Here is a 25,528-nt window from a genome sequence, read left to right on the forward strand (position 1 = left end):
TCATGATTACTGAAAAGAATCAGATTATGCACAAGGAAAAATAACTGTTAACATTGTTTGTACATGAGAAAATATATCCAGTAAGGTAGCTTGCAGTATCTTCTTTACTAAAGGCCATGTTGCAGCATTGGTTTTGTTGTTGTTGTTGTTGTTGTTGTTTTTAAGCAGAAGTCTTCACTGAAATCAGTGAAGACTTCTGCTTAAAAATTAATGGCACACTATGGCCATAACAGTGGTAAATTCCATGGTGATATAAATTGCATTTTGTTTTTTGAAGATTTAAAATGAACCTCTCTTAAACCCTGGAAGAAATTTACAGCATGCTTGAGAAACTGCATTTTGCCTTAGAACATCATACATAGAACTTTTGAACAACCTATCTTTGCTGTCCACAAGATCTCCATCGGAGTCTCAGTCTTGCTGGTATTGTAAATACATGATGGTTGAAGGTGTAAGTTAGGCAGAAAACAACTCTGCTTCCCTGCCATGAAAATAAGCAGTGTCCCATATAAAATAGAATGATTGCCTTTGCTGGCCATCAGCAGCACACAATGAAGAAGGAGCAGTCATATCAGCCCAGGATGGAGAGATGCCAAACAGACATACTTGGGCCCCATAAAAATGCCAAGGGACTAGTCCTGACAATTACACCAGCATAGCATCATCATCATAGCAAGAAACATTTGCTGCCTATGAATACTTAGCTGTGCAGAAAATTCACTTTCTCTGAGCGTTTTTTCAAGCATACTTCAGTTGCTTGAATGTTAGTGGAAATCCAACACAATGGGGCTGTGTGCAGACAGGTTGTGACGTTTACCTAATTCCAAAATCCAGAGTTACTGCATTGACTCCAGTGCAGATTCTGTGGATTTTCACCAGTGAAACTGAGAACCTCATTTCATCTGTTGAGACCTGAGTTCACTTACAAGAGAGCTAGCTTTTGTTGGGGATGGTATGGCATGAGTTAAAATGTATGGGTCTGACCCAAAGCCAAATGAAGTAAATGGGAATCGTTAGATGGACTTTAATAGGCTTTGGATCAGACCATATGTAGGTGATGTGGGTGCTAATTTTCACCATTTATATCCCACTGAATTTGGTGCAAAGACTCCTATGGTAGCTGTGCTCAGACTTTAGTTGGGCTGAATTTGATCCATTTTTAAAAAAAATATTGTAACTGCTTATTTTGCATCCTTCTACCATTGCCATTTTACTAACTACTGACAATGAATCAAAGAATTTTATAAATACAAAAATAATAGAGAGGGAGAAAGAACACCACTGTAATTACACTGGCTGGAAAACACAACATTTTTTTCATCAGTCATATGAAATATTCTACACTGGGGTTCACAGTTTAATGTATTTAATATGACTCACTGAGACAAGCACACAGTCAGACAATATGATTTTTCATTGTTGGCATCTGGCTGCTACAAGGGTCACTACAATTGTAATAGCTCCCTTGATATGATAGTTCTGTCTCAGCCACATAGTTACTGTGCTGATTTATTTTTTAATCTGTAGGTTTGGTATATGTCAGTGTAAATGTGTATCAGTGTCTTGCATTACCAATTTTGTGTGTGTGTGTGCAGCTTTGCAGTTTTCCCCATTTGCTGCTCTTTTGCTGTTTTCCCCCTATGATTATTATTATTATTTTATTTTATTCTGGTAGCAGCTAAGGACCCAGCCCACTCCTGAACTGCAACATCCCTGCCATTTAACACTAGGCCTCTCCTGATAAGAGACCGCCAATCATGACACATGCATTCTGAATCAGTGGTTTTATTTTATTCTGCTATATTGGCATAGTTTCCTTTTCATCCTTTTTAGTTCCTGTGGAATTCACACACTTTCATGTCTCTGAGAATAAGGTTCAATGCAAAGCTGTCTGTGTATAGCTCCAGTTATGGTAAGAAAGGGGGAATGTTTCCAAGGCTTATGTTTTGTGGCGGAGATTTAAAAAAGTACAGCATCCCACCTCTTCATAATTTGGTACACTATACGTCAGTATTTTCTGCATGAATCAAGAGTAAATATATTAGAAATTGCTGAGGTGTAACAAATTTATTTGATAACTAGGCCAAAAAGAGCACTTGTCTTCAGACAGACACAAAAGTAATACTAAACAGAGTAACAATGAACCATTCCTACAGTTACTGTGCAGTATCCTACAGCAACTCAATGCTATCAGCAAAATAGTACTAGTTTTTTAAACTCTGCTTTCTGATCCTCTCTCTCTCTGTGTCTCAGGAAACTAACTAGGTGTGAGAATTTTGATGAACACTTCAATGTAATTTTACATAATTTAATGTTGCCATGTAAATCTCTTTTATAGGTCCCTTTAGATGGAATTTAATGCGGCAAAAACCTTGTCATCAGAAGGATTAATGTCTGCATTAGCATTTCCGCAATAAAATCTGAAGCTAAGTGGTGGAGGCCACAGACACCTCAAACCTGGATTCTACAGCTCTACATTAAGTGCTGGAGTTTTTATTACTTGCTGTAGGGAAGCCTTTGCCAATGCTTACAAGGAACTGTTTATCCCTGCTTCTCTGGGTCCTGTTTGATGGAGGTCTCCTAACACCACTGCATCCACAACTACAACAGACTTTAGAAGCACAGCCGAGAGAAAATGTTGTCACAATGCCAGGGAGGAGGTCATCCGCCCAGCGGGTCAAACGAGGCTGGGTATGGAATCAGTTTTTTGTGCTGGAGGAATACATGGGCTCTGAACCCCAGTATGTGGGAAAGGTAATTTTTTTACTTTTTCTTTAAATGCTGAAGTGACACACAGATAGTAATATAAGCTATAAATGTGTACGTTTTAGACAGGATGAATTTTCTCCATCCTTCCCTCCCCCTCCCAACTCCCATAAAGTTAAACTGAGTCTTCTGGCGTTATATTTTGTGTATCTGGTGGATCATACAAAATATGAATGCAAAACTGTGCTCAAATTAAATTGACATTTAGAAAGTCCCTCACTTTTCCTGCAGCTTAAAAATAAATAAATGAATGAATAAATAAATAAATAACCTATATTTTGGTGTTTCGTACATGTCGCCATGTAAGAAAAGAGAACAACAAAGCTATTAATAATGCAGTTTACATACTGTATAGGGATCAGATCTTCAGCTGGTGTAAATTATCATAGCTCCATTTGTTTCTGTGCAGTTATGTTGATTTATATCAGCTGAAAATTAGACCCTATTTGTTAGAATACTAGGGTACAAACAACTCCCCACCCCAGCATATAATTAATGTGGATATCAATATTTTTTTATCCACAGATTTATAACCTTTACTATCTATGTTCACATTGGACTAATTTTCTTATCCCTTGCTTTGGAGATAAAATAAATCTGGGAATTCTGAAACATTTTGGTGTAGTATGTATAACTAAACCTAGTAGGATCTATTATATTGCTGTTCATTGTTAGAATTAGATGTAAGATCAATCTCAGGGGTTGGATTTGGACCTGCCATTCTAGGGCCCAGGGACAAGCATACTGCCACTTGATCCATACTTAGGTACTGTATGCTTAGACTGTCATTTCTGTGTTTGGGTACCATTACTCACATTAGTTTTTGGCAAACAATTGTTTTTGGTCTGTTAAGGACAAATCATATTATGGTACCATATGCTTCACTTTCTGATCATTTCTACTGTTGCCATGCATGTCTGACAGGTGGACAGGTTGCCTCATATCACATGATTCAAACAAATATATTAATCTGATGCAGCTCTTGTAGTGTGTGTGTGTGTGTGTGTGTGTGTGTGTGTGTGTGTGTTACACTGATCATTATTTCTTCTGTGGTGCATGAATAAGTTGGCAACCAGTTGGGTGGGGTGGGGGCAACGGTGAGAAAAGTGTCTTCAGAAATGAAAGATAAGACACAACCTAAAGTATCCGGCAGTCAATGTTCAGAGTTGCACAGAGGTTGGAGGAGTAGTTAACAGCTCCAATTAAGTTTTAGTAGGATACGTCAAAATCTGTATGATGCACTGGAAATTGACCGAGTGATGTTTTACCTAATTAATATTTTTCCTCTCTTCTGTTATGCATAAATTCTACTTTGACCACAGGACTTTACTCACTGGAAGTCAGAGGCCAATGATTCATTCCTTGGGCACTCAAAACTGCCACTGAAATGAGTGTTGGAGTTTTGCTTGCAGCAGAAATGCAGCATCATGCATTGACTCTCAGCTTATTATCATAGAGATTTTTTTTCCATCATTGTTTTAAATTTAAATGGTTCTGTCTATGTGGGGAATGAATACCATATTCTAACTGTAACCTGAATGATATTTTCAACAACTTCACTTCTCTACCATTCCTGCCCCAAGCAAACCCCTCAGAACCAGGGAAAGAAGAATAGAAGACTCCATAAAATCCAATAGGGACTTTGCTTTGCCAATCTAAAGTGGAATGTGTTCAAATATTATAGCTTTGGGCATTAATAAAATCCTAAAATAGAGATAGATACAATTTTGAAATGCAAAATATATATAATGAGGACAAAACACAAAAGGTAACATGGTGAACCTGTTTACCACCCTCCTCCCCCAGCCCCCACAAAAGCAAACTAATATGATGATAAAATTTGGTCCTTGATGCTGTGTCTGAGATTTACTGTACCTATAGTTCCTGGAGTCATGCAGTGTTTAGTGACATTAGGAAAAGTTGCTCACACACTGTAGTGATCAGAGTGGTATACAGACATGGATAGATAAACAATGTAGCTTTATATCTTATTGTATTCTGTATTGGGTTTTTCAAATTACTTTAGCATTGTTTATTTGAGATTGAGACAGGATTTGTCAAACAAGCATCAAATCAAAGTAGTTGAAAAATCCTGATATACTACAGTGCTGCTGATCTGACACAAGCCTGATCTTCTGAGCACACGGAGGTGAGAAACCCTGTATCTCCTCCCCAGTGGAAGTCAAATTTGCTACAGTTGTACATTATAGTTTCTCGTAAAACCTTGCAATGGGATTTCCTCTCTAGCATCTTCTATATAGGACAGAGGAAGGGATGAATTAAATCACATCGTCTCCCGTGGTACAGGATTGCTAAGCTTTCCTCTGTCGCAGCACACAGAGATGCTAACATAGCACCACCATGGCTCATAGGTCTTTATGATCTTATGTAAGATGATTGGCTAATAATTCTGGGCAATTTTAGACTGACAAAGGGATACCTGGGTCATATTAGGCTTGCATGAACAATGGGTAACATTTGTGCATCTTTACTTGTCAAACCAAAAGAACCATTATGGTTAAGGAGCAATATTGGTCATGAGTAGGATTTACAGATTAACCAGGCCTGTCTTTAATTCTGAAGTCTTTTTTTTAACTGATTCAAGTTGCTGGAAAGAGGAGTTCTTTATCACACATAGGTGTATGGATATAATTGCACTTTAAGATAAGTAATATTGATGCATCTTGAGTACTTAGTGTACACTTTAAGGAAATGTGCCCCTAGTGTGCCACTTCTACCTAGAAGATAAAAATAAAATATGAAGGATCTGCTCGTGGAACACACAATAATTGAGAAAAGGTAATGAATGCCTCATTAAAATTGAGGCAGAAAACACAGATCTGATTCCAGGACATGAAAACTGTTTGAGCTGATCATGTATTGAAACAATGTATGGTTCTACTTTATGCTTATTATCAATTACCTCTGTGAGGCAGAATTTTATCCATCATAAGCATTTATCTCCAAATATATATATACACCTCTACCCCAATATAACGTGACCCGATATAACAGGGGTTCGCATACAATGCGGTAAAGCAGCGCTCCGGCGGATCAGCGTGTCAGCTCCCAGCCACGGTGCTCTGCTTCCCACCGCCGGTGAGTGTGGGGAGGTTGGGGAAAGGATGCCCCCCGTACTCTCCTGCGGTGGGAAGTGGAGCGCCGCGGCTGGGAGCTGGAGGAGTGGAGCGGACTGGGGCTGGGCTGCTCCGCTTCCACCGCTGCCAGTGAGTGCGGGACCTTTCCCCAACCCCCCACCCCCAGCGACACGGCTGGGGCCGGGGCAAGGAAAGCAGAGCGGGCTGGGGCCACGGCACTCTGCTTCCCGCTGCCGGTGAGTACGGGGGCGTCCTTTCCCCAACCTCCCCGCACTCACCAGCAGCGGGAAGCGGAGCGCCGCGGCTGGGAGCTGGCAGAGTGGAACGGGCTGGGGCCGGGCTGCTCCACTTCCCGCCGCTGCCGGTGAGTGCCCGTCAGGGGGCGGGGGTGTGTGGATAGGGGTCGGGGGAGTTGGGTAGGGGGTGGGATCCTGGGGGTGATTAGGGAGGGGGTCTCTGGAGGGGGCGGTTAGGGGACAAGGAGCAGTGGGGCCAAAGCAAGTTCGATATAACGCTGTCTCAGCTATAGCATGGTAAGATTTTTTTGGCTCCGGGGGACCGCATTATATCAGGGTAGAGGTGTGTGTGTGTGTGTGTGTGTGTGTATCAGGGGTCGGCAAAGTTTGGCACGCGGCTCGCCAGGGTAAGCACCCTAGCGGGCCAGGCCAGTTTATTTACCTGGTGACGCGGCAGGTTCGGCAGATCGCGGCCCCCACTGGCCGCAGTTCGCCGTCCCGGGCCAATGGGGGCAGCGGGAAGCCGCAGCCAGCACATCCCTCGCCCGCGCCGCTTCCCGCCGCCCCCATTGGCCCGGGACGGCGAACCGCGGCGAGTGGGGGCCGCAATCGGCCGAACCTGCTGTGTCAGCAGGTAAATAAACTGGCCCGGCCCGCTAGGGTGCTTACCCTGGCAAGCCGCATGCTGAACGTTGCCGACCCCTGGTGTGTGTGTGTGTGTGTTTGTGTGTGTGTGTGTATATATATATATATATATATATATATATATATATATATATATATATATATATATATATGAAATTAACTGCTCTATCCTAGATATACAGCTATTTACTTATTTACTATACTTTCAGTTGGAGATTATATATATATATATAACTGAAAGTATATCTCCAACTGAAAGTATAGTAAATTATAAATATAATCTCCAACTGAAAGTATAGTAAATAGAGTAAATATCTAGAGCAGTAATTTAACCTTTTGAATACTAGCAAGGGATGCACACCCAATTGGGAAGGGGATATTCACAGACATTTCCCCACTGGATGATATGAAACTTCTATTGGAGAGACAAGGTGGATGAGGTAGTATCTTTTATTGGACCAACTTTCTGTTGGTGAGAGAGACAAGCTTTTAAGCCACACAAAGCTCTTCTTCAAGTCTGGGAAAGGTACTCTCAGCATCACAGCAAAATGCAGCAGATTTTTAGTATAAGTACTTACAATATATGCTAAGGGACCATTCAAGTTAGAGTGGCCCGATAACACCTCTGCAGTCATAAGACAAAAAGAGGGGGTTAGTGCATTACAGATTGTTGTAATATGCCATGCATCCAGTGTCACTGTTCAGTCCATGATTTTATGTGTCTAGCAGAGTAATGAGTTTAAGCTCCCAGGCTCATCTTTTGAAAGTGTTTTGCAGGTTTCCTTTGAGGATGAGGACTCTTAGGTCAGACAGAGAGTGATGGCTTTGTGAAAAGTGTTTGCCCACAGGTGATGGGGTGTTTTTGTCTTTTATCATTTTCCTGTGTGAGTTCATTCAAGATCATAGTGATTCTCTAGTTTCACCCACATAGCTGTTATTGGGACATGTAGAGCACTGGATGAGGTACACCATTTGTTGTGATAGGCATGTGTAGGATCCATGAATCTTGAAAAGCGTGTTGAGGGGGGCTGTTGATCATTGTGGCAGTGGAGATATATCTCAGGTTTTGCATGTGGTGCACAAATGAGTTCCTAAATATTTTCGAAAATCCAATGTTTGCTTTATTTGTAATGATTCTTTAGCATCAAGTTAAAGCTGTATATTTGGGAAGCAATTCTTGACTTAGCACTACTTTATTATATCTTGAAGGTCAAGGCCGGCTCTAACTTTTTGGCCGCCCCAAGCAAAAAAAAAGAGTGCCGCCCTCCATAGCGCCACCATAACACACACCCTCAGCACCGCGACAACACCCCCCGCGGAGCGCTGTGCCGCCGAACCCCCCGCTGAACCCCCCAGCCCCCCCCCGTGGTGCGCCGCACCCCCAACCCCCCCAGTCCCCCGCGGAGCACCGCCAAACCCCTCAGCCCCCCGCGGAGCGCTGCGCAGCCGAACACACACCCCCCCCCGCGGAGCGCCGCCGAAGCCCCCAGCCCCCCACAGAGCGCAGCGCTGCTGAACCCCCCCGCCGCCACACACACCTCCTGCCGAGCGCCGCTGAGCCGCCCGACCGAACCCCCCCCAAAAAACTCTGAGCGCCCCCCACCACCCCAAGATTGGCCGCCCCTTACCAGGTGCCGCTCCAAGCACGTGCTTGGTCGGCTGGTGCCTGGAGCCGGCCCTGTTGAAGGTGTTATTAAGTGCATTGGAATGTCCAGGATTTTTCATTTGGCATGTAATACTATATTTTGTGCTTGGAATTACAGCTTTTGTATCTTTTTCTTCCAGCCAGGATAACAGGACAATTCTCTGATGGGTGCACTGTTGGTTATATTGCTTATTATAGAACTGCAGCACTAACAATATCTCTGTAATTTATAAATAAAGGTTTAATGTGCTTATTAAATCAGCTGCCAATTTCACTAAACATTTAGGGATGACTACTTAATTTTGGAAGCCACCTGGAACAGAACGGAAGAGATTTACAGCAGTAATGTCAGATATTATCAGCCAAAACTCTCAATCCAGTTTATGTTGGTTTTCAGGAAACTATTTTAAAAAGTGTCAGGTTGCATTTCAAAAGATAGTTGTAGAAACTGATGGGGATTAGGCTAGTTCACAGTTAGAGAACCTGAAATAGTGCTTAACGTTGACACATTCAAAGCTGTCCGTAAAGAATTCTCTTGACAACACACTTTGGCCTTTGTAAATGGAACAGTAAATCAAAGTTTCAGAAATCCTGTGCCTGCGTATTGGACAGTAGTGTGGGAGCACAGTAAGAATCTGCCAGATTTACAGGCAAGAGACTCAGGGAAGTCTCTATAGCAGTTCTAGATTAAAATGCAAATATTGTGCCCAGTACTGCCCTGCGTTCTATTTGTGCAAATCAGGGGGATTTTTGCATGCTTATTGGATTGTAGAAATAAATCAATTTCATTTGTTGTCCTTGATGTCACTTTCCCGGCATCCTGATGCATTAAAAATCACATAAACATTATATGTGTGTGTGTGTGTGTGTGTGTGTGTGTGTGTGTGTGTGTGTGTGTGTGTATAAATAAATAATGTTTGTAATTTTTAATGCCTCAAGATGCGGAAAAGTGACATCAAGCACAGCAAATGAAATTGATTTATTTCCGTGTGTGTGTGTGTGTGTGTGTGTGTGTATATATATATATATATATATATATATATATATATATATATATATATATATAAACACAAAGGGCAAGATTCTCTCCTCAGACCTCTGTTTGGCACAGAAGGGTGAGGTATATGCGGGGACCCTGATCCTCAGGACTAGCTCTAGCCCCAACACAATTTAAAGCTGCTAGCAGTCCTTGGATATAAGTTTCTTAATGGTCCTTACGCCATTGCAGGATAGGTGTAACACCGTATTGCTCCACTATGCCCTCTCTGCATTCAGTCATGCCCCTGCTGTTCCCTCTACACCAGTGTGGGAAGGCAGATGTCCACACCAGGGAGCCATTGGGGAAATTATCTTTATGGTTCCTGATAATCTGGCCAACAAACATGAAATATGAACACTGGAGCACACACACTCTTAATGGGAAATGAGTTGCTGGCATCAGCCCATTTCATGATGGACAGATATCAATATTACAAAAATCACCAGCATGTTTGGTGCCTGTGTTGGCAGGCTCAGAAGAGATACCAAGGACAGAATGTTCCAGGAGAGTGAACTGCCCTTTCTCACACAGGCTGATGCCTCCAAAACAAAATTGGATGATGGGGACGCATAGGGAAGGAAGCTTGAACGGCATGTGCTATAATTCTCCTCTAGATAAATAGAAGACTTCTGGTTCTGGGGCACTTAATCTGACACTGTTTACAAACACTACATTCACTTGAAGGAAATAAAACAATACAATTAAAAGGAAGATAAGTCCATACGTATATTTTGAAACCATATTGCCCTTTAAACAAAAATCTTAGTCTAAATCTTTATTGAGGCATGTGCCTTGGCTAATCTGATTTTCTTTTAAATTATATGTGTAATAGATTTCTATTGTTGAGTAATACCATGGTAACATTTCATTTGCCAGCTGTCACACAGCTTTTGTGCTAGCACATCTGATTCAAAACTCACAAATGAGAACAGGCTACTGAAAAAAGAAATGGGAAGAGCTCTCTGTATCATTCCCATTAGTCATTCATATGATGTCACTTTCAAGGAGATAAAAGAGATGATGTTCCATGGACTATTGCTTATGACATATGTTAATTCAATCCCTTGAGAAGGACATCCCAGTTACTCACTTGTTGGATATAAAGAATTGTGGGCAAATTGCATTTAAAGTTAAATGAACAGCTTCAGACAGCAGTAGTTCTATTAATAATCTATTCAGCATGTTTTCTAACCCCACCAGAAACTCTCATGGCCATTTTCAACCCTATGGATGAAATTTCCCACAAATTTCAGTGGGAGATGAACCAATGTACTGGAGGTTAAAATTGGGACTCTTGTTTGGTAGTTTAGATGCTTCTGTTCAAATAGAGTATGTCTACACAGCAGCCAGCCTGTGATTTACATCTCATGTACACATACCCATGCTAGCTGAAATCTAGCTAGATTGCTAAAAATAGAGGTGAGGTCAAGACAATGAGGGTTTTAGAAGCAAGTACATTCCCAGGAGGCCAGGGGAATTGTGCAGCCCACACTGAAGCCAATGACACCACATCCTCACTGCTATTTTTAGTGAGCTAACTAGAGGTCAGCGCAGGTATGTCTACAGAAGCTGCAAACCACACCTCCAATTACGTTTAGATAAACCCTTAATCAGTGATGTTCTTTCTTAGCTATATGCCTCTTGTGGGTATTGTTGTGATGATTGCTTTGTTCCTAACACATATACTTTCTTTTAAGAATATATGAGACATTAATAATACTTAGCACTTTTAATCTTCAAAGGGCTTTACAAAAAATCAGGTAATTCTCACAATGTCTCTGTGAAGTTCACTAGCAGAGCAGCAGTATCCCAGTTTTAGATATGGGAAAATTGAGGAAGAGAGGTTAAGTGGCTTGCTCGAGATCACAGAGGGAATCAGCACTGGGATTAGAACTCATGTGACTATGCTCAGACCATTTGACCTCACATCTCTCCTTTAATATTAAGTAGTGAAAAATGGAGGATTTTGAAAGTTTTGCATCCTGTTCATTGCATAAAGTACACAAGACTCACAATATATTTGACAGATGCACATGAAATTGTGGAATGGAATTTTGTAAAGTAGAGCTGTAGAAATACATAAACTCCCAGTAGCAACGTAAATTTGCTTTTAATGTTTCCCTTTGTAAGTTTATCTTTTGTATGAATTTTCTAAAACACAGTATCACTGAAGCATGTTGTAAAGGATTGTGATTTAAATATAACACACTTGTTGCTGCTGTTGTTGATCTAATGGATTTGCTTCTTTAAAACTTGATATCGGGCAGTTTATGTGGAAAATTAGAAACCCAGGTATCTATCACAGCAACAGCTTCTGCCTGTGATTTTTATATTGCTAAGAATTACATAAAATATGTGGTGATCAAACAAACCAGATGAAACCTTCATTTTAATTTGTTTCAGGAAAGGACAAAAAAGTGGATTTATGATGAGAGGGAGACCCAGGTGGAATGGGAGGACAAACTCTTTGAGTTGGGACACACTTTATGATAGAGGTAAAGGGGGCTGATCAATGATCATTCCTCACACACTAAGGAGGTCACAAAAGAGAGGGGTTACGGTTGTGAGACATCAGCAATCAATGGTGATATGGAATTCAGTCAGAGGTAGCAGAGTGTGTTGTGACTGTGAGGACTATTCAGTGGTTTCCCTGCTTGGATGCAACCGATCTCATGAGACATCTAGACACAAACTACTAGATGGTGATGAGGATAAGCCTGTGATTGTGATCTAAGGATGTGTAGGAGAGAGTTCATGGAAGCTAAATTTAGATGATTAGAAAAAAGGCTATTTGTGTGTGTAGTAGGTTTCCCTAAAATGCTTCTGTTTGTACATGCAGGTTCAGACAGATGTGGGATTGTCAGAAGCACAATGAATGGTGTGAAGGAGGAGGATTTAAAAGCACTTGGGAACTTTGTGGATCAATAAGAGTGAATGCATAAGGGATGGGCTCTAATTTAACCAAAGTGGAACATGACTGCTGGCAGAGATGATTTGCAAGGTCTGAAGGGGATTTTAATCTAGATGCTGAGGAAAAGCTGACAGATATTGAGGAACACTCAAGTTAGACATAGACATCTGGTAATCCAAAAACAACTCTGTGTCCAATAAAGGATTAAAACAGAAATTATATCAGAACTGAAGGAGGAACAGGTTGAGATCACGAAATTAAATTCTGGAAAACCAAAAGAGTGTCAGGCTAGGGAGATAAAAATAGCTAGACAGCTAAAAATAAAAATGAATAAATGTCCCACAATCCCTAGATCAATGCAAGAATCTTATAAGTAAAAACTAGGGTTTCTTGAAATAGAAGGTGGTCATAACCTAATAGGCATTACTGAAACATGGTGAGATGATACAAATCAATGGGATACCATAATACTGCCCTAAAAACTATACCTAAAAGATTTAATAGAATCTAGTGAGATGCAATTCAGAATAGACCATACAGTAGAATTTTTATAGATACAAATCCAAAGTAATAAGAATTCAGATATACTAGTAATGTTATTCTGCTGGCCTCAGTATCACCAAAGGATACTAGTGCACAATGTTGTGGAGCCACATAGGAGCCACAACTCAAACATCCCATTTTATATGAAGTTCAGTGGTAAAGTTCATCTTAATGTCTTAGCTTTAATCTAAACTTGGAGATCAACAGCTCTCACTGTTACATGAGTGTTTGAAGCGTGAGAGCCTTTGGGTTGGCATGCCAACTGCTCAAAACATCTTCTCTCAACACCTCACTCAGTAAACTGGCTCCCATACAACATCAAGTCACATTCAAAGTCTCAGTTTTAATCTCCAACACCCTTTTTGGAATTGCCCAAGATACTTTGTAGACTACTGTTCTTTACATGGCGAGGGCCTCTCTCATCAGCTATTTTCATCAGGTACAACAAAACTGTTGATGTCAAGGGTGAAACTTGTAAGAAGCAGAGACAGAAGTGGGGAAAGAAAACTGTCAAAACAAAAATTGACCTGATTGCTTTAATGCTACTAGGAAGGCAATTAGTCCACTGGCTGACTATGATGATATTCTTTGTAAGAGATAGGTGAGGTACAAGGGCATATATGGATAGATGAGAGAATCAGAAGGAAATGGACACGTTTGAACTTGAAATGAAATTACATGTTGTTTTAATTGTTAGTTTCTAGTTTAAATTTTAATTTCCTTTGGACTAAGGTACAGCAACCTAAATTCACAAACACACTAATAAAAGGATCTTGGTTTTTATTGTGTGGCTGTACTAGAAAATGTGAACAGGGCAGTAAAGGAACAGGATGAAAACAGAATAATATGAGATGAAATTTTGAATAAAAACCCTAAAGAATAAAAGATAATGATGCTGAACAGAAGCAGAAATTGCAGCAGTAGAAAGGTGCAGCGGGAGCTACAGAAATGGCATTAATGGAAATAAGGGGTGAAATACTGACCCTGCTGAAGTCAATAGGAGTTTTGCCATTGACTTCAATAGAGCCAGGATTCCAACAGAAACACTATGCTACCAAACCTCCCTGGCTTCCATTTCTGCATACCACTTGCCATGGGATTTATAATTTGTAATCTATCTTAATTTCTTACCTTGCTTCAGCTATTTACTGGTGCCGTTGCTAGTAGTGATAAAGTTTCTAACTAATACAGCAAGCATAATTTTGAATGGCAGTTTGGATTAATCTGTCATCAGCACTTACTGTTAGTTTGCTACTTACTGTGGTTTGTTTTGATTCTTCTTAGTTTATTGGTTTTAATTATATGGATTGCTATCACTCAAAATAAATACAAAAGATTTATTTTGCTGAAGGCATCAAAAGTGGAAAGGGGCAGAACTAGCCTCTCACACAATACATGATATCTCCACATGCTCCATGCTGTATTATTGTTTGGTTTAATCATGTATTTGGTAAAATAGTTCTCTCTACTAGTTTATTGTATGGAGTTGCTATGGAGCCCTTAAGCTTCCGTAGGCTGAAGTCTAAGGCCTGGTCTACACTAACCCCCAAATTCGAACTAAGGTACGCAACTTCAGCTACGTGAATAACGTAGCTGAAGTCGACATACCTTAGTTCGAACTTACCGTGGTTCAGACGCGGTCCACACGCGGTAGGCAGGCTCCCCGTCGACTCCGCGGTACTCCTCTCGCCGAGCTGGAGTACCGCAGTCGACGGCGAGCGCTTCCGGGATCGATTTATCGCGTCCAGACCAGACACGATAAATCGAACCCGGAACTTCGATTGCCAGCCGTCGAACTACCGCGGTAGTGTAGACCTGGCCTTAGTGGTGTCTCAATGGTGCAGGGCAACATATGTGATTAGTGGATGACCAGGGTGTTTCTGTGGTGTTTGCCCAGTGATAGTCATCATCAACCAATGACTTGAGGTGTATCCGTGCTACCCACAGAGCCACTGAGGGCATAAGAACCACCATCAGTTCATTCTCCGACAACTGCCTGCTGAGCAGTCACTGCTGCTTCTGGCTACAAGGAGCAGCAGCTCAATAGCATGATCTAGTCTGGTCTAGTGGAGAAAGTACAGAGTTGAGAGAAAGGTTCTTCTATATTCTAATCCTAAATCTAATACTAATTTCTATGCTGGCCTTTTCCAGCCAGCTGACAGCTTTTTTGCCTCAATTTCATCACATGTAAATTGAAGATATTATTTAATGATTCTGAATCGGGAGTTGTGATAAATTAGCTAATGTTTGTAGAGAATCGTTGCATTCACAAGGATGCATACACACTATTGCCAACCTGAGAGATCAAAAATGATGAATCAGACCTTCAAAAATAAAGATTAGCCCCCAAAAAATGAGATTTAAAAAAAAAATGCCTAAAAGCATTATTTGATCTTTTGACTTTTTAATCCCCTCTGCCTCTGTGTGTGTGTGTGTGTGTGTGTGTGTGTGTGTGTGTGTGTGTGTGTGTGATATGATTTCAGGTTGAAAGATCTACTTTTAATGCACACCTCTCTCTCTCGCTCACTGGTCAGATGGAGACTCCAGAGACACATAGACTTTAAGGTCAGAAGGGAATTGTGATCATTTAGTCTGACCTCCTGCACATTGCAGGCCACAGAACCTCTCTCATCCACTCCTGTAATAGACCCTTAACCGCTGGATGACTTATTGAAGTCCTCAAATCATAGTTTAAAGACTTCAAGTTACAGATTATCCACCATTCTCACTAGTTTAAACCTGCAAGTGATCCGTACCCCATGCTGCAGAGGAAGGTGGAAAAAAGTCCAGGGTCTCTGCCCATCTGACCCCAGAAGAAAATTCCGTCCTGACCCCAAGCATGGTAATCATTTAGATCCTGAGCAGGTGGGCAAGATGCAGCAGGCAGATACCTGGGAAAGAATTCTCTGTAATATCTCAGAGCCCTTGGCATCTAGTGTCCCATCTTCGGCTGCCTGGGGATTTTTGCTACTGGCATTTGCCAATGGGCCACATGCCATGTAGGCATTTCCCCTTTCTTAGAGGTGAGAAGAGAGTAACTGCCATCCATTTCCTATTGCTGTCTTTACCCAGCAGCAACACTTTGTCTCCTGATATCCCAGAGGACTTCTCTACCATTGATCCAGGAGCACCTCTTCCCCAGCTCCCCCATCCTGCCTCCCTCTGTCCCAGTGCTTCTCAGATCCTAACATCTGCCCCCTTCCAGCCACTCACTAGGACTGCTGCAAGGGGATCAAAGTCTTTCACATGTATTAAGCCCCTGGGGCCTGAACGAAGTCCAGCCACTGCCCCAACCCTGTGATGCTAGGCATGCTCACAGAACCCAGGCCTCCTATTTGGCATTCCCTTCTGATAGCTGGACCTGGTGCCCAACCACCTAACACCTCTGAATACCATGATGACCCTTCAGACTCCCTTGTGCTTAAACATACCCTTCCCAGAACTCCACTGAAAGGTGTGAAGCTCCCGGTTTACAGTTTAGCACTCTCAGGGGCAAACAGCAGTTGTGAAGAAGTTAACTCATGTTCACACCCTTGGCAAAGAGTCTAACATGTTAATGCTCTTTTACTTAATCATGTAAAGCACAGAAGAGTACAGTTCATATAAAACAATAAATACTATACATGTTCCTGCTTCAGTTCCTTCACCACTCCAGGGCATTCTTTGGGCTGGGGTCAGAGTCCCTTGGTTTGTCCAGACTCCTCCTTCAGTGCATGGCTTGTGGGCTGCATCATGTGTGGCTGAATTTTCCTCATTCATTGGGGGAAAATGGCCCTTGAGCAAAACAGCTTCTGCCCTTTTAAATCTTTTTAGTCCCCCTCTGTCAGGTGATACCCTTGCCAGCTTCATCACATGAGCACAAACCCCTTCCAGGTGACATCATTGCCAAGGTGACCTCCCCCACTGCTAAACCAATTCCCCTGAATAGGGACCAGTCTTTTGTCTATAGTGAATAGATTTCTAATGTTTGGGGACTTGGTCAGTTGCCCTCTATTGTTGTTCTTTTTTCACCAGCCTTTGGAATCTCAACCCAACATGGATACAAATAGACCAGAGGCAAGACAAAAGGGTCCACATTCAAAATGGAGTTTTCAGCCTGACACAGCCCCATAGGGTTCATAATCTTACACAGAAGTCATATATTGAAACAAGGAAAGAAGAAATGGGACCGCTAAACACTGAGGATGGGTGGAGATTAAAGATAATCTAGGCATGGCCGAAGACCTAAACTAATACTTTGCCTACATTTTTAATAAAGGTAATGAAGAGTTTAGGGGTAGTGGCAGGATGGCTAATGGAAATGAGGATATGGAAGTAGAAATTACCACTTCTGAAGTGGAAGTCAAACACAAACAGCTTAATGGGACTAAACTGGGGGTTCCAGATAATCTCCTCCAAGAATATGAAAGGAACTGGCACATGAAATTGCACACCCAATAGCAAGGATTTTTAATTAATCTGTAAACTTGGAGGGTTGTGCTCTATGACTGGAGAATTGCTAATATTGAATCTATTTTAAGAAAGGGGGGGAAACGTAATCTGGGAAACTACAGATTTCTTAGTTTGATCCCAATGTATGCAAGGTCTTAGAACAAATTTTGAAAGAGAAAATAGTTAAGGACATAGAGGTAAATGGTAATTGGGATAAAATGAAATATGGTTTTACAAAAGGTAGATCGCTTTATTTGACAAGATAATTGATTTTTTAGACAAAGAAAATGCAGTAGATCTAATCTATCTGGATTTCAGGAAGGCATTTGATACAATTCCATGTAGGAAATTATTAGTTAAATTGGAGAAGATGGGGATTTATATGAAAATTTAAAATGGATAAGGAACTGGTTAAAGGGGTGACTACAATGGGTCATGATGAAAGGTGAACTATCAGGATGGAGAGAGATTACTAGTGGAGTTTTTCAGGGATTGGTCTTGGGATCAAAGATATAACATTTTTATTAATGACCTTGGTACAAAAAGTGGTCTGTGCTAATAAAATTTGTGGATGACACAAAGTTTGGAGGTATTGCCAATATGGAGGAGGACTGGAATTTCATACAAGAAAATCTGGATGACCTTGAAAATAGGAGTAATAGAAATGGGATGAAGTTTAATAGTGCAAAGTCATGCGCGGTGGAACTAACAAATATACATTTTGCTATAAGCTGGGGACTTATCAGTTGGAAGTGACAGAGGACAAGAAAGACGAGGGTGGGTTCATTGGTTAATTAGTTGTATGATCCACCAATGTGATGTGGCTGCGAAAAAGGTTAATGCAATCTTAGGATGCATCAGGCAAGGTATTTCTAGTAGAGATAGGGAAATATTAGTACAATTATACAAGGCACTGGTGAGACCTCATCAGGAATACTGTGTGCAATTCTGGTCTCCCATGTGTAAGAAAGATTAATTCAAAATGGAACGGGTGCAGAGAAGTGATTTCTCCTCATCAGAGGAATGGGAAACCTATTTTATGAGAGGAGATCCATAAAAGCTTGGCTTGTTTAGTCTAACCAAACAAAGGCTGATTAAAGATATGATTGCTCTCGATAAATATATCAGGGAGGGAGAGGAATTCTTTAAATTAAACTCCAATGTTGACATAAGAAAAAATGGATATAAATTGGCACTCAACAAGTTTAGGCTTGAAATTAGATGAAAGTTCTACCCATCAGAGGAGTAAAGTTCTGGAGCCTGGAAGCCTTCTAAGGGAAACAATGGGGGCAAAAAACCTAACTGGCTTCAAGAGTGAGCTTGATAAGTTTGTGGAGGAAATGGTATGTTGAAACTGCCTTAAATGGCATGTAGCCGTTCGGTGACTGCTGGTTCCAAATATCTCCCTGGACAGTGATGGAACAATAAATGGGGAGGACTCTGAATTACTAAAGAGAATTCCTTCCTAGGTGTCTGGATGTTTGGTCTTGCCGAAATGCTCAGGGTCCAACTGACCACCATATTTGCAATCAGAAAGGAATTTTCCACTGGGTCAGATTGGCAGACACTTTGTGGGGAGGGGAGGTTTGCCTTCCTCTGCAACCTGAGGCACTGGTCAATTGCAGATTCAAACTAGTGTAAAGGATGGATTCTCTGTAACTTGAAGTCTTTAAACCATGATTTGAGACTTCAGTAACTCATCCAGAGGTTATGGATCTATTATATGAGTAGGTGAACAAGGTTCTGTGGCCTGCAATGTGCAGGAGGTCAGACTAAATGATCAAAATTGTCCCTTCTGGCATTAAAGTCCCTGAATATATGAATCTATTGTACAGAAAGATTCCAATATCAATACACCAAGTCGCACCACAATGAGTTCCAAGATTCCCTATTTTTCTGCCCTTCCCTGCCCCAGGAATCTCTCCTAAAGAGTCATACATGAAGTCAGAGCTCAGTGTGCAACACTCCTCCTGCAGGCACCTAAATCCCATGGCTTGCAATCAGTTTGTGAGAGCAGGCAAAACTGCACCACTGCCCTACCCTTGCTGCTTAGAGGAGATACCCCTCATCCCCCGCTACCCCCTGGCTGGTGGAGCTGCCATCTCCCATCCCCACCACTGTCCTCTGACTCCCTCTTAGCTTCTCTCCTTCCTCCACATTCCTCTGCAACCTTTAAATCTGCCTTCTGCTCCCACAGTGCCCTGCTCCTCTTCACTCTCCCCATATACCTTTCACAGTGCCTCATCTCTGCTGCTCCCCACAGTCCCTATATCTTCTCCAGCCCCCTGAACCACAGAGTAGCAGCCATAAGCCATTTTGTCTGTGGGCTGCTTCAATCTCATTGAAAATAGTGGGATGTGACAGCCAATTTTAAGGCTAGCCTTGCTCCCACAAGAAGATAGTCTATAGGGAAATGGCAGCCGTCTTGATGACTTCAGACTTATTGCTAGTCATAGGAGATGGTGACCATTTTGAATAAGAGAAAATTCATGAGTTGGCAGTCTTTCATCATGTTTTCATGAGACCAATTTAAAAAAAAAACCCACAAAATTGCTAGAGTAGTGATAAAATAATGAGAGTTGGCAATATTGCCCACACTACCCTCCTGTGACTAGTGGCTTACTGGCGCCACACCAACGAAGTAGAGAATTGGCCATTGGAAAACGTTTTGCATGTTGGCAATTAAGTGATAGAATCCAGCACAGTTCTAAAAATAAGATAATTACTAGTAGTAATAGTAAGTTGGCTCTGCTTATCCTCCACTAGATGTCTGATGGTCATCTCTGTTAAGAAAAAAAAAGTCAGAAATGTTTGGCAATGCTCCCCCAAAATCATGTGGTTGACTTTATAAAATCCTGAGGCCAGCCCTATGTATAGAAGTATGATCAAGACAGATAGGAGTCAATTCAAGTTTTGAATTGAAATTTTTCTACCCAAGAATTATCCTACATACTCAAAATTCTTAACTATGATTATGGATTCCACAGTATTTCCCCATACTTAGAACAGGACATTTTCCTGTACTTAGAATGTAAATAACTGCAGTATCTCAGATAACACAATGTGGCAACTGTTTGGTAAATGCTGAATCTTTAATAGTGAGCACTGTAGTACAGTGCAGCTTAAGGAAGTGTTAAGTGAGTCTACGTCTACACTACCAGCACTACGTCTACACTACGTCTACACTACCAGCTTCAGTGCTGCAGTTATGCTGCTTTAGCACTGGTGGTACAGACAATTGATACAGTGATGGAAATTGTTTTTCTGTCACTGTAATAAAAGCACCACCTTGAGACATGATAGGCAAGTCGACAGAAGAATTATTCTATCAACCTAGTGGTGGCTATGCCAGGGCTCAGATCGTTTTAATTACATGTGTCAAGGATATGAATTTTTTACATGCCTGAGTGACGTAGATAGGTCAATCAAAGTTTGAGGTGTAGACCAGGCCTGAGTGTCATATAAATGCTATTTGCTTTGTCAAGAGACAACTGGCCATATCCTATAAGGTCCTGAGTACTACCTGTGGGAGAACTGTGATGAATTGGGGGGGTTCTATCAAGTTCTGACTTGTGGATGATTTTATGAGATTGTATCATGAAATTATTGTGTCATGGAAAGCCTATATGTTTGTGAAGCAATCCTTAAATTAGCCAGAGACAATGGTGAGCATCTATTAAACACACACACACACACACACACACACACACACACACACACACACACACACACACATCTTGGGACAATGGTTCTGCTCTAGCTGGCAGAAGATACTTCCTACTTGTGTCTGGAAGGAAGGGGGTTTTGCAATTAATGGAAAGTTACCAGGCGAACAAAAGGAGCAAGAGACCCCAACAGGAGTCTATACAGGGACTCACGTGGGGGAAGAGGGGAGGAAACTGGGAGTGAGAGCCATCTTGTACCAGAGTAAGATGGGATAAAGGCTGCTGCAAGGGCAGGATAGGCAATGTGGTGAATAGCCTTCCTGCTTACCTGGCTGATGGAACCCAGATGCTCTCTGAAGGAAGGGTGAGCTAGTGAGGGACATTGGATTTAGAATGTTTTATTGTTATGTGTGATCTGTACTAGCCTGTGCTTTTCATGATTAAGTATAAAGAACTTAAAGTCGATAGACTGAACAAAGTGTGTGTTTGTGTGTTGACTGCTTCACAACTATTGATTGTCCCTGATGGAAATAAACTGCAAATCAGAAGCTTCACACCTTTTGGATGGTGTTCTGGGAGCGGGGTATGTTTAAGTACTGGTGAGTCAGAGGGGTCAGGGCTGTGCCCAGAGGGGCTACGTGGTTGAACAGCGGGTTTCAACACTCAGAAAGGAGGTGCCAGAGAGAAGGTCTGCCCCCTAAATACTCTGAGATTGGGATAGTGGCTGGACTCTGTTCAGAAGCTTAACACACCTCAAGGGATCCAGAGCACAGAGGCTTGGGTTCCCTTCACAGCTATCCTAAAGGTGGCCAGGAAGGGGAACTCACTAGGATCTGTGACCAAGAACATCTTCCAATTCCCTCTGAAATCTTTGAGAGTTGAAGGTGTTTAAGACTTTGCAGGGTTGGGCCCAAGGTGGATGTCATGACTCCATGCTGCTATCTTGATTACAATGTTTCTATTCTTCTTATCTATTTAAATATTTAGATTTTTATATCAAATCCAGCTCTGTGATATCCTACATCTTATGATAGATTCTGCACTCTTAGATGGTGTAGTCTTATTTATAATGCCAATGGGACGACTCATGAAAAAAGGCCTACTCAACACGAGTAAGGATCAAACTCTGGCCCCTTGTATCTGTTCTTGATACAATAAATAGCAATAAGTAAGAGGAAGTGAACATAAGGCACACCTGTCTCCTATTTGCTTCTGTGGAAGAACTTTTTGTTCATCTGGTAAGTTCAAAGGGTCCATAAGAGGTGTTGGAGTTTCCCACAACATTCCATGGACCATCCTTTTAAATTATTTTTTTAGGCTCACTTGCTGGTGATGTTCTCCCAAATCCTTTCCCTTCTGTTACTTGGAGCACTGTATAGTAGATGATAATGGATGTTCACTAAAGGCTCAATCTTGTAGGTTACTGAGCACCCCTTTGGAGGTACTGAGCACTTCTCATGCCACAGGCCCTTAGATTTGATGGATTTTAAACAAATCACACTTTGAAACTCATGTGCAGTTAAAAATAAATACATCTAATTTACGTAACTAACATCAACGTTTTGTGAATCTTTATGAGGAAAACTCCAAAATGCAAAGTAAACACCAGATAATTTTTGCCAATAGTATGTGCTGAATGTATGGATTGAGTAAACATTCTTGTCTATAAGGGATGTTTATACTAGACTTCTGATTCTCTGTACTCCTATGACTGTTTAAAAATGTACTCTGATGCCCAATTCCCAGGAGCTCTTTTAAGAAGCTTGAGGGGAGGCTTAAGCATAATGATGATTTTTTTCTGTGTAAAGATGGTTCAAGTGGGGCATGTCAATAAACTTGTTTTAATTAGAAAAGGACACCCTTTTTAACTCTGTCTATGGCCATAAGCAAAAAAATAATCCCTGGAAAATATGTTAAATCACCGAGTTGAGAAGATGCCAATGTTCTGTTAGGATCCTGCTAGTCATGTTGCTTCTTAGCAATAATGAACTAGCAAGTTGTTAACCAACTTGGAGCCCTGGACCATATTCTGAAATATTCTATTCAATTTAATGTAAATATGGAGTATAATGCCGCTGGAGACAGTGGGGTTTGTGGGTGCTCAGCACCTTTGAAAATGAGGCCATTTTTTCTTTTGGTGCCTACATATGGATTTTAATCACCAAGTCTGAAAATATTGAGCGGTGTGTGGGTGTGTGTATACACACACATACATTCACATATTTATAACTTGCATGCACAGTAATCCATTAGGGAGGTGTAGTGAGCCTTCCTCTCTATGCAGTCTGATCAATCATCATAATCACCGTTTGTATTGTGAGGAACCTTCTGTTTGTTCTTGCAATAAGTTTTCCTCCTTCTGAAAACAAAAGCATATCGGTTAAGTGAAAGCCAGGAAAAAAAAAATCTCATTTTAATGATTAGGGCAATGTACAAATCTTGAACACTTTTTCGAGACAATAATAAAATCCAATTAATAGCCCTTAGTTGTCAACACCAGCTGTATCAATCTGACAGCAGGTAACTGCTTCTAGTTTAACCCTAATTGATGCCAGTGGTAGAGACCTTGAATAAATCGATGAATGTCTGTGGATTCAGAAGAAGATTCACACATAATCCTAATTAATTCTGGCAGCTGGCATTCGAGCAGCTTAACAGCTGTCATAAATATGCTGCAAAGATGAAACAATGACCAGTTCAGTAATATATATATATACATTGCAGTTTTGTCAAGAAATAGAAAATCATAGAACTAACTTACAATACTTGCTTTTCGTGAATAGCTCTTGTGCTGTACAGACTAGTTTCATATACCTTAAAAATTAAATGGACACAAAACAATCCTTACCTATGTTTTTTTTTTTTTTTTTTTTTTTGTAAAGGGGAGGGTTAAAAAACTTGTTATATTTTACACAAAATATAAAGTAAAGCTAGACTGATTTGATTTGCTCACATAATACTACAGTATTCCAGTTGCAAATACTATGGGGGATTTATAGCGTCTGATTCTTGACTGCTTTGTGTCCCTAAATAATAATTTATACCTGTGCAAACTGGATATAAATTGCTGCTACTTGTATGCTGTGTCATTTTCCACCCATTTTGCACAGGTATAAAATATGGGTGCAAGGCAGTGGAGAATCAGACCTGTAAATATTTTATTGGTTCACTTAAAAAAAAAAAAAAAGACACTAACATTACGGTAAGGTTTAGTATAAGTATTTTATATATATTTGAGAGTGTACCACATGAAAATGCCCTACATATTGCACTTATTCCCCTCTCTATAAAATGTAAGCATTCATATAGGTATATATATATATATGGGCCTTGTCACTATCGTCTCTGAATATCTCAGTCATTGTCCTCACATTCCCAGATGGGGAACTGAGGAAGAGGGTAGATTCATGGACTTACCCAAGGTCATACAGGAAGTCTGTGTCAGAACCGTGTCCAGGTCTCCTGAGTCATAGTCCAATGCTCTGTATAGACCATCCTTCGTACCTCCTATCTATACTATAGTTAGAGAGCCAAATTCAGTGCAGTGGCACGGGGTATATACATCAGTGCAGAATTTGGCCTTGTGTTTTTCATTCACGTTTAATGCTTTATTTTATTAATTGTCTTACCAAAAATAGTGTGTGTTATGTGAATGACGGCCTACAATTTGGTGGTTGGCAACTACCCTGGTGAGGAGATATGCCCTGTTGAAAATTAAATAAAAGGCTTATTGATGAGGTTTCTCTAAATCCAGTAATTATGGTTCTTATTAGATTCAGTGTGCAGCTTCTAAGTCAGGCAACTTGATATTAACAGTACCAAATTTACAACTGCAAGGTGAACTAAGCTCCAGGGAGTGAAGGGAGGGGGGAAGAGAGGGAAATTGTCATCTCCAACAAGTCTACATGCCTGAACCATCACACTAAACTACACTAGTATTAGACGAACAAGAGAAAAATATGCAACAAAAAAGTACCGTGCAGTTAAAATCATAATATTCTACTCAATTTTTCCTTTACACTTCATATTGCGTCTTTAGTTTTTTTCCCCTTATTTTGGTTGGATAAGTTGCCTTTTATTTACTTCCTGTAAGAGGTGTCCAACTTCCAAAAGTTGATTTTACAGTATTTGCAATAATTGTTTGCTAAAAATATGTTAAATGATTCTGGCACAACTGATCATTTCGTTAAATAATCTTCAAGTGTTAATAATAGCAACTTCTGGAAACAATCACATACATAATGAGCCACCCAATCGTTATTTGATCAATGATATCACTTTTCCAACAAACTATGGGCTTGTCTACACTTAAACTACTGCAGCAGCACCATTGCAGTGCTTCGGTGAAGACACTACCTATGCTGACAGGAAGGGTTGTCCCCAGACGTGGTAACTAGGTCAATGGGAGAGATCTCCCAACAATTTAGCACTGTCTACACTGGGGGTTAGGTCGGCTTAACTGTGTCACTCAGGGGTGTGGATTTTTCATACCCTGAGAGAGAGATGTAGTTATACTGACCTACTTTCCTAGTGTAGATCGGCCTACAGT

The 25,528-nt window shown here is 41.0% G+C and overlaps 1 protein-coding gene across 2 annotated transcripts in view; it reads left to right on the top strand.

The window, feature by feature from the left end:
* The first annotated feature begins 2,523 nt into the window (after window positions 1-2,523).
* CDH12 (cadherin 12) overlaps window positions 2,524-25,528 on the top strand; it is a 216,880-nt gene continuing 193,875 nt past the window's right edge. For both annotated transcript variants that reach the window (XM_065399706.1, XM_065399707.1), the window contains exon 1: window positions 2,524-2,754. In XM_065399706.1, coding sequence (XP_065255778.1) covers window positions 2,524-2,754 — 231 coding nt within the window. The remainder of the gene's footprint in view (window positions 2,755-25,528) is intronic.

The sequence above is a fragment of the Emys orbicularis genome, chromosome 2 (genome assembly GCF_028017835.1).
Source record: "Emys orbicularis isolate rEmyOrb1 chromosome 2, rEmyOrb1.hap1, whole genome shotgun sequence".
Taxonomy (NCBI): domain Eukaryota; kingdom Metazoa; phylum Chordata; order Testudines; family Emydidae; genus Emys; species Emys orbicularis.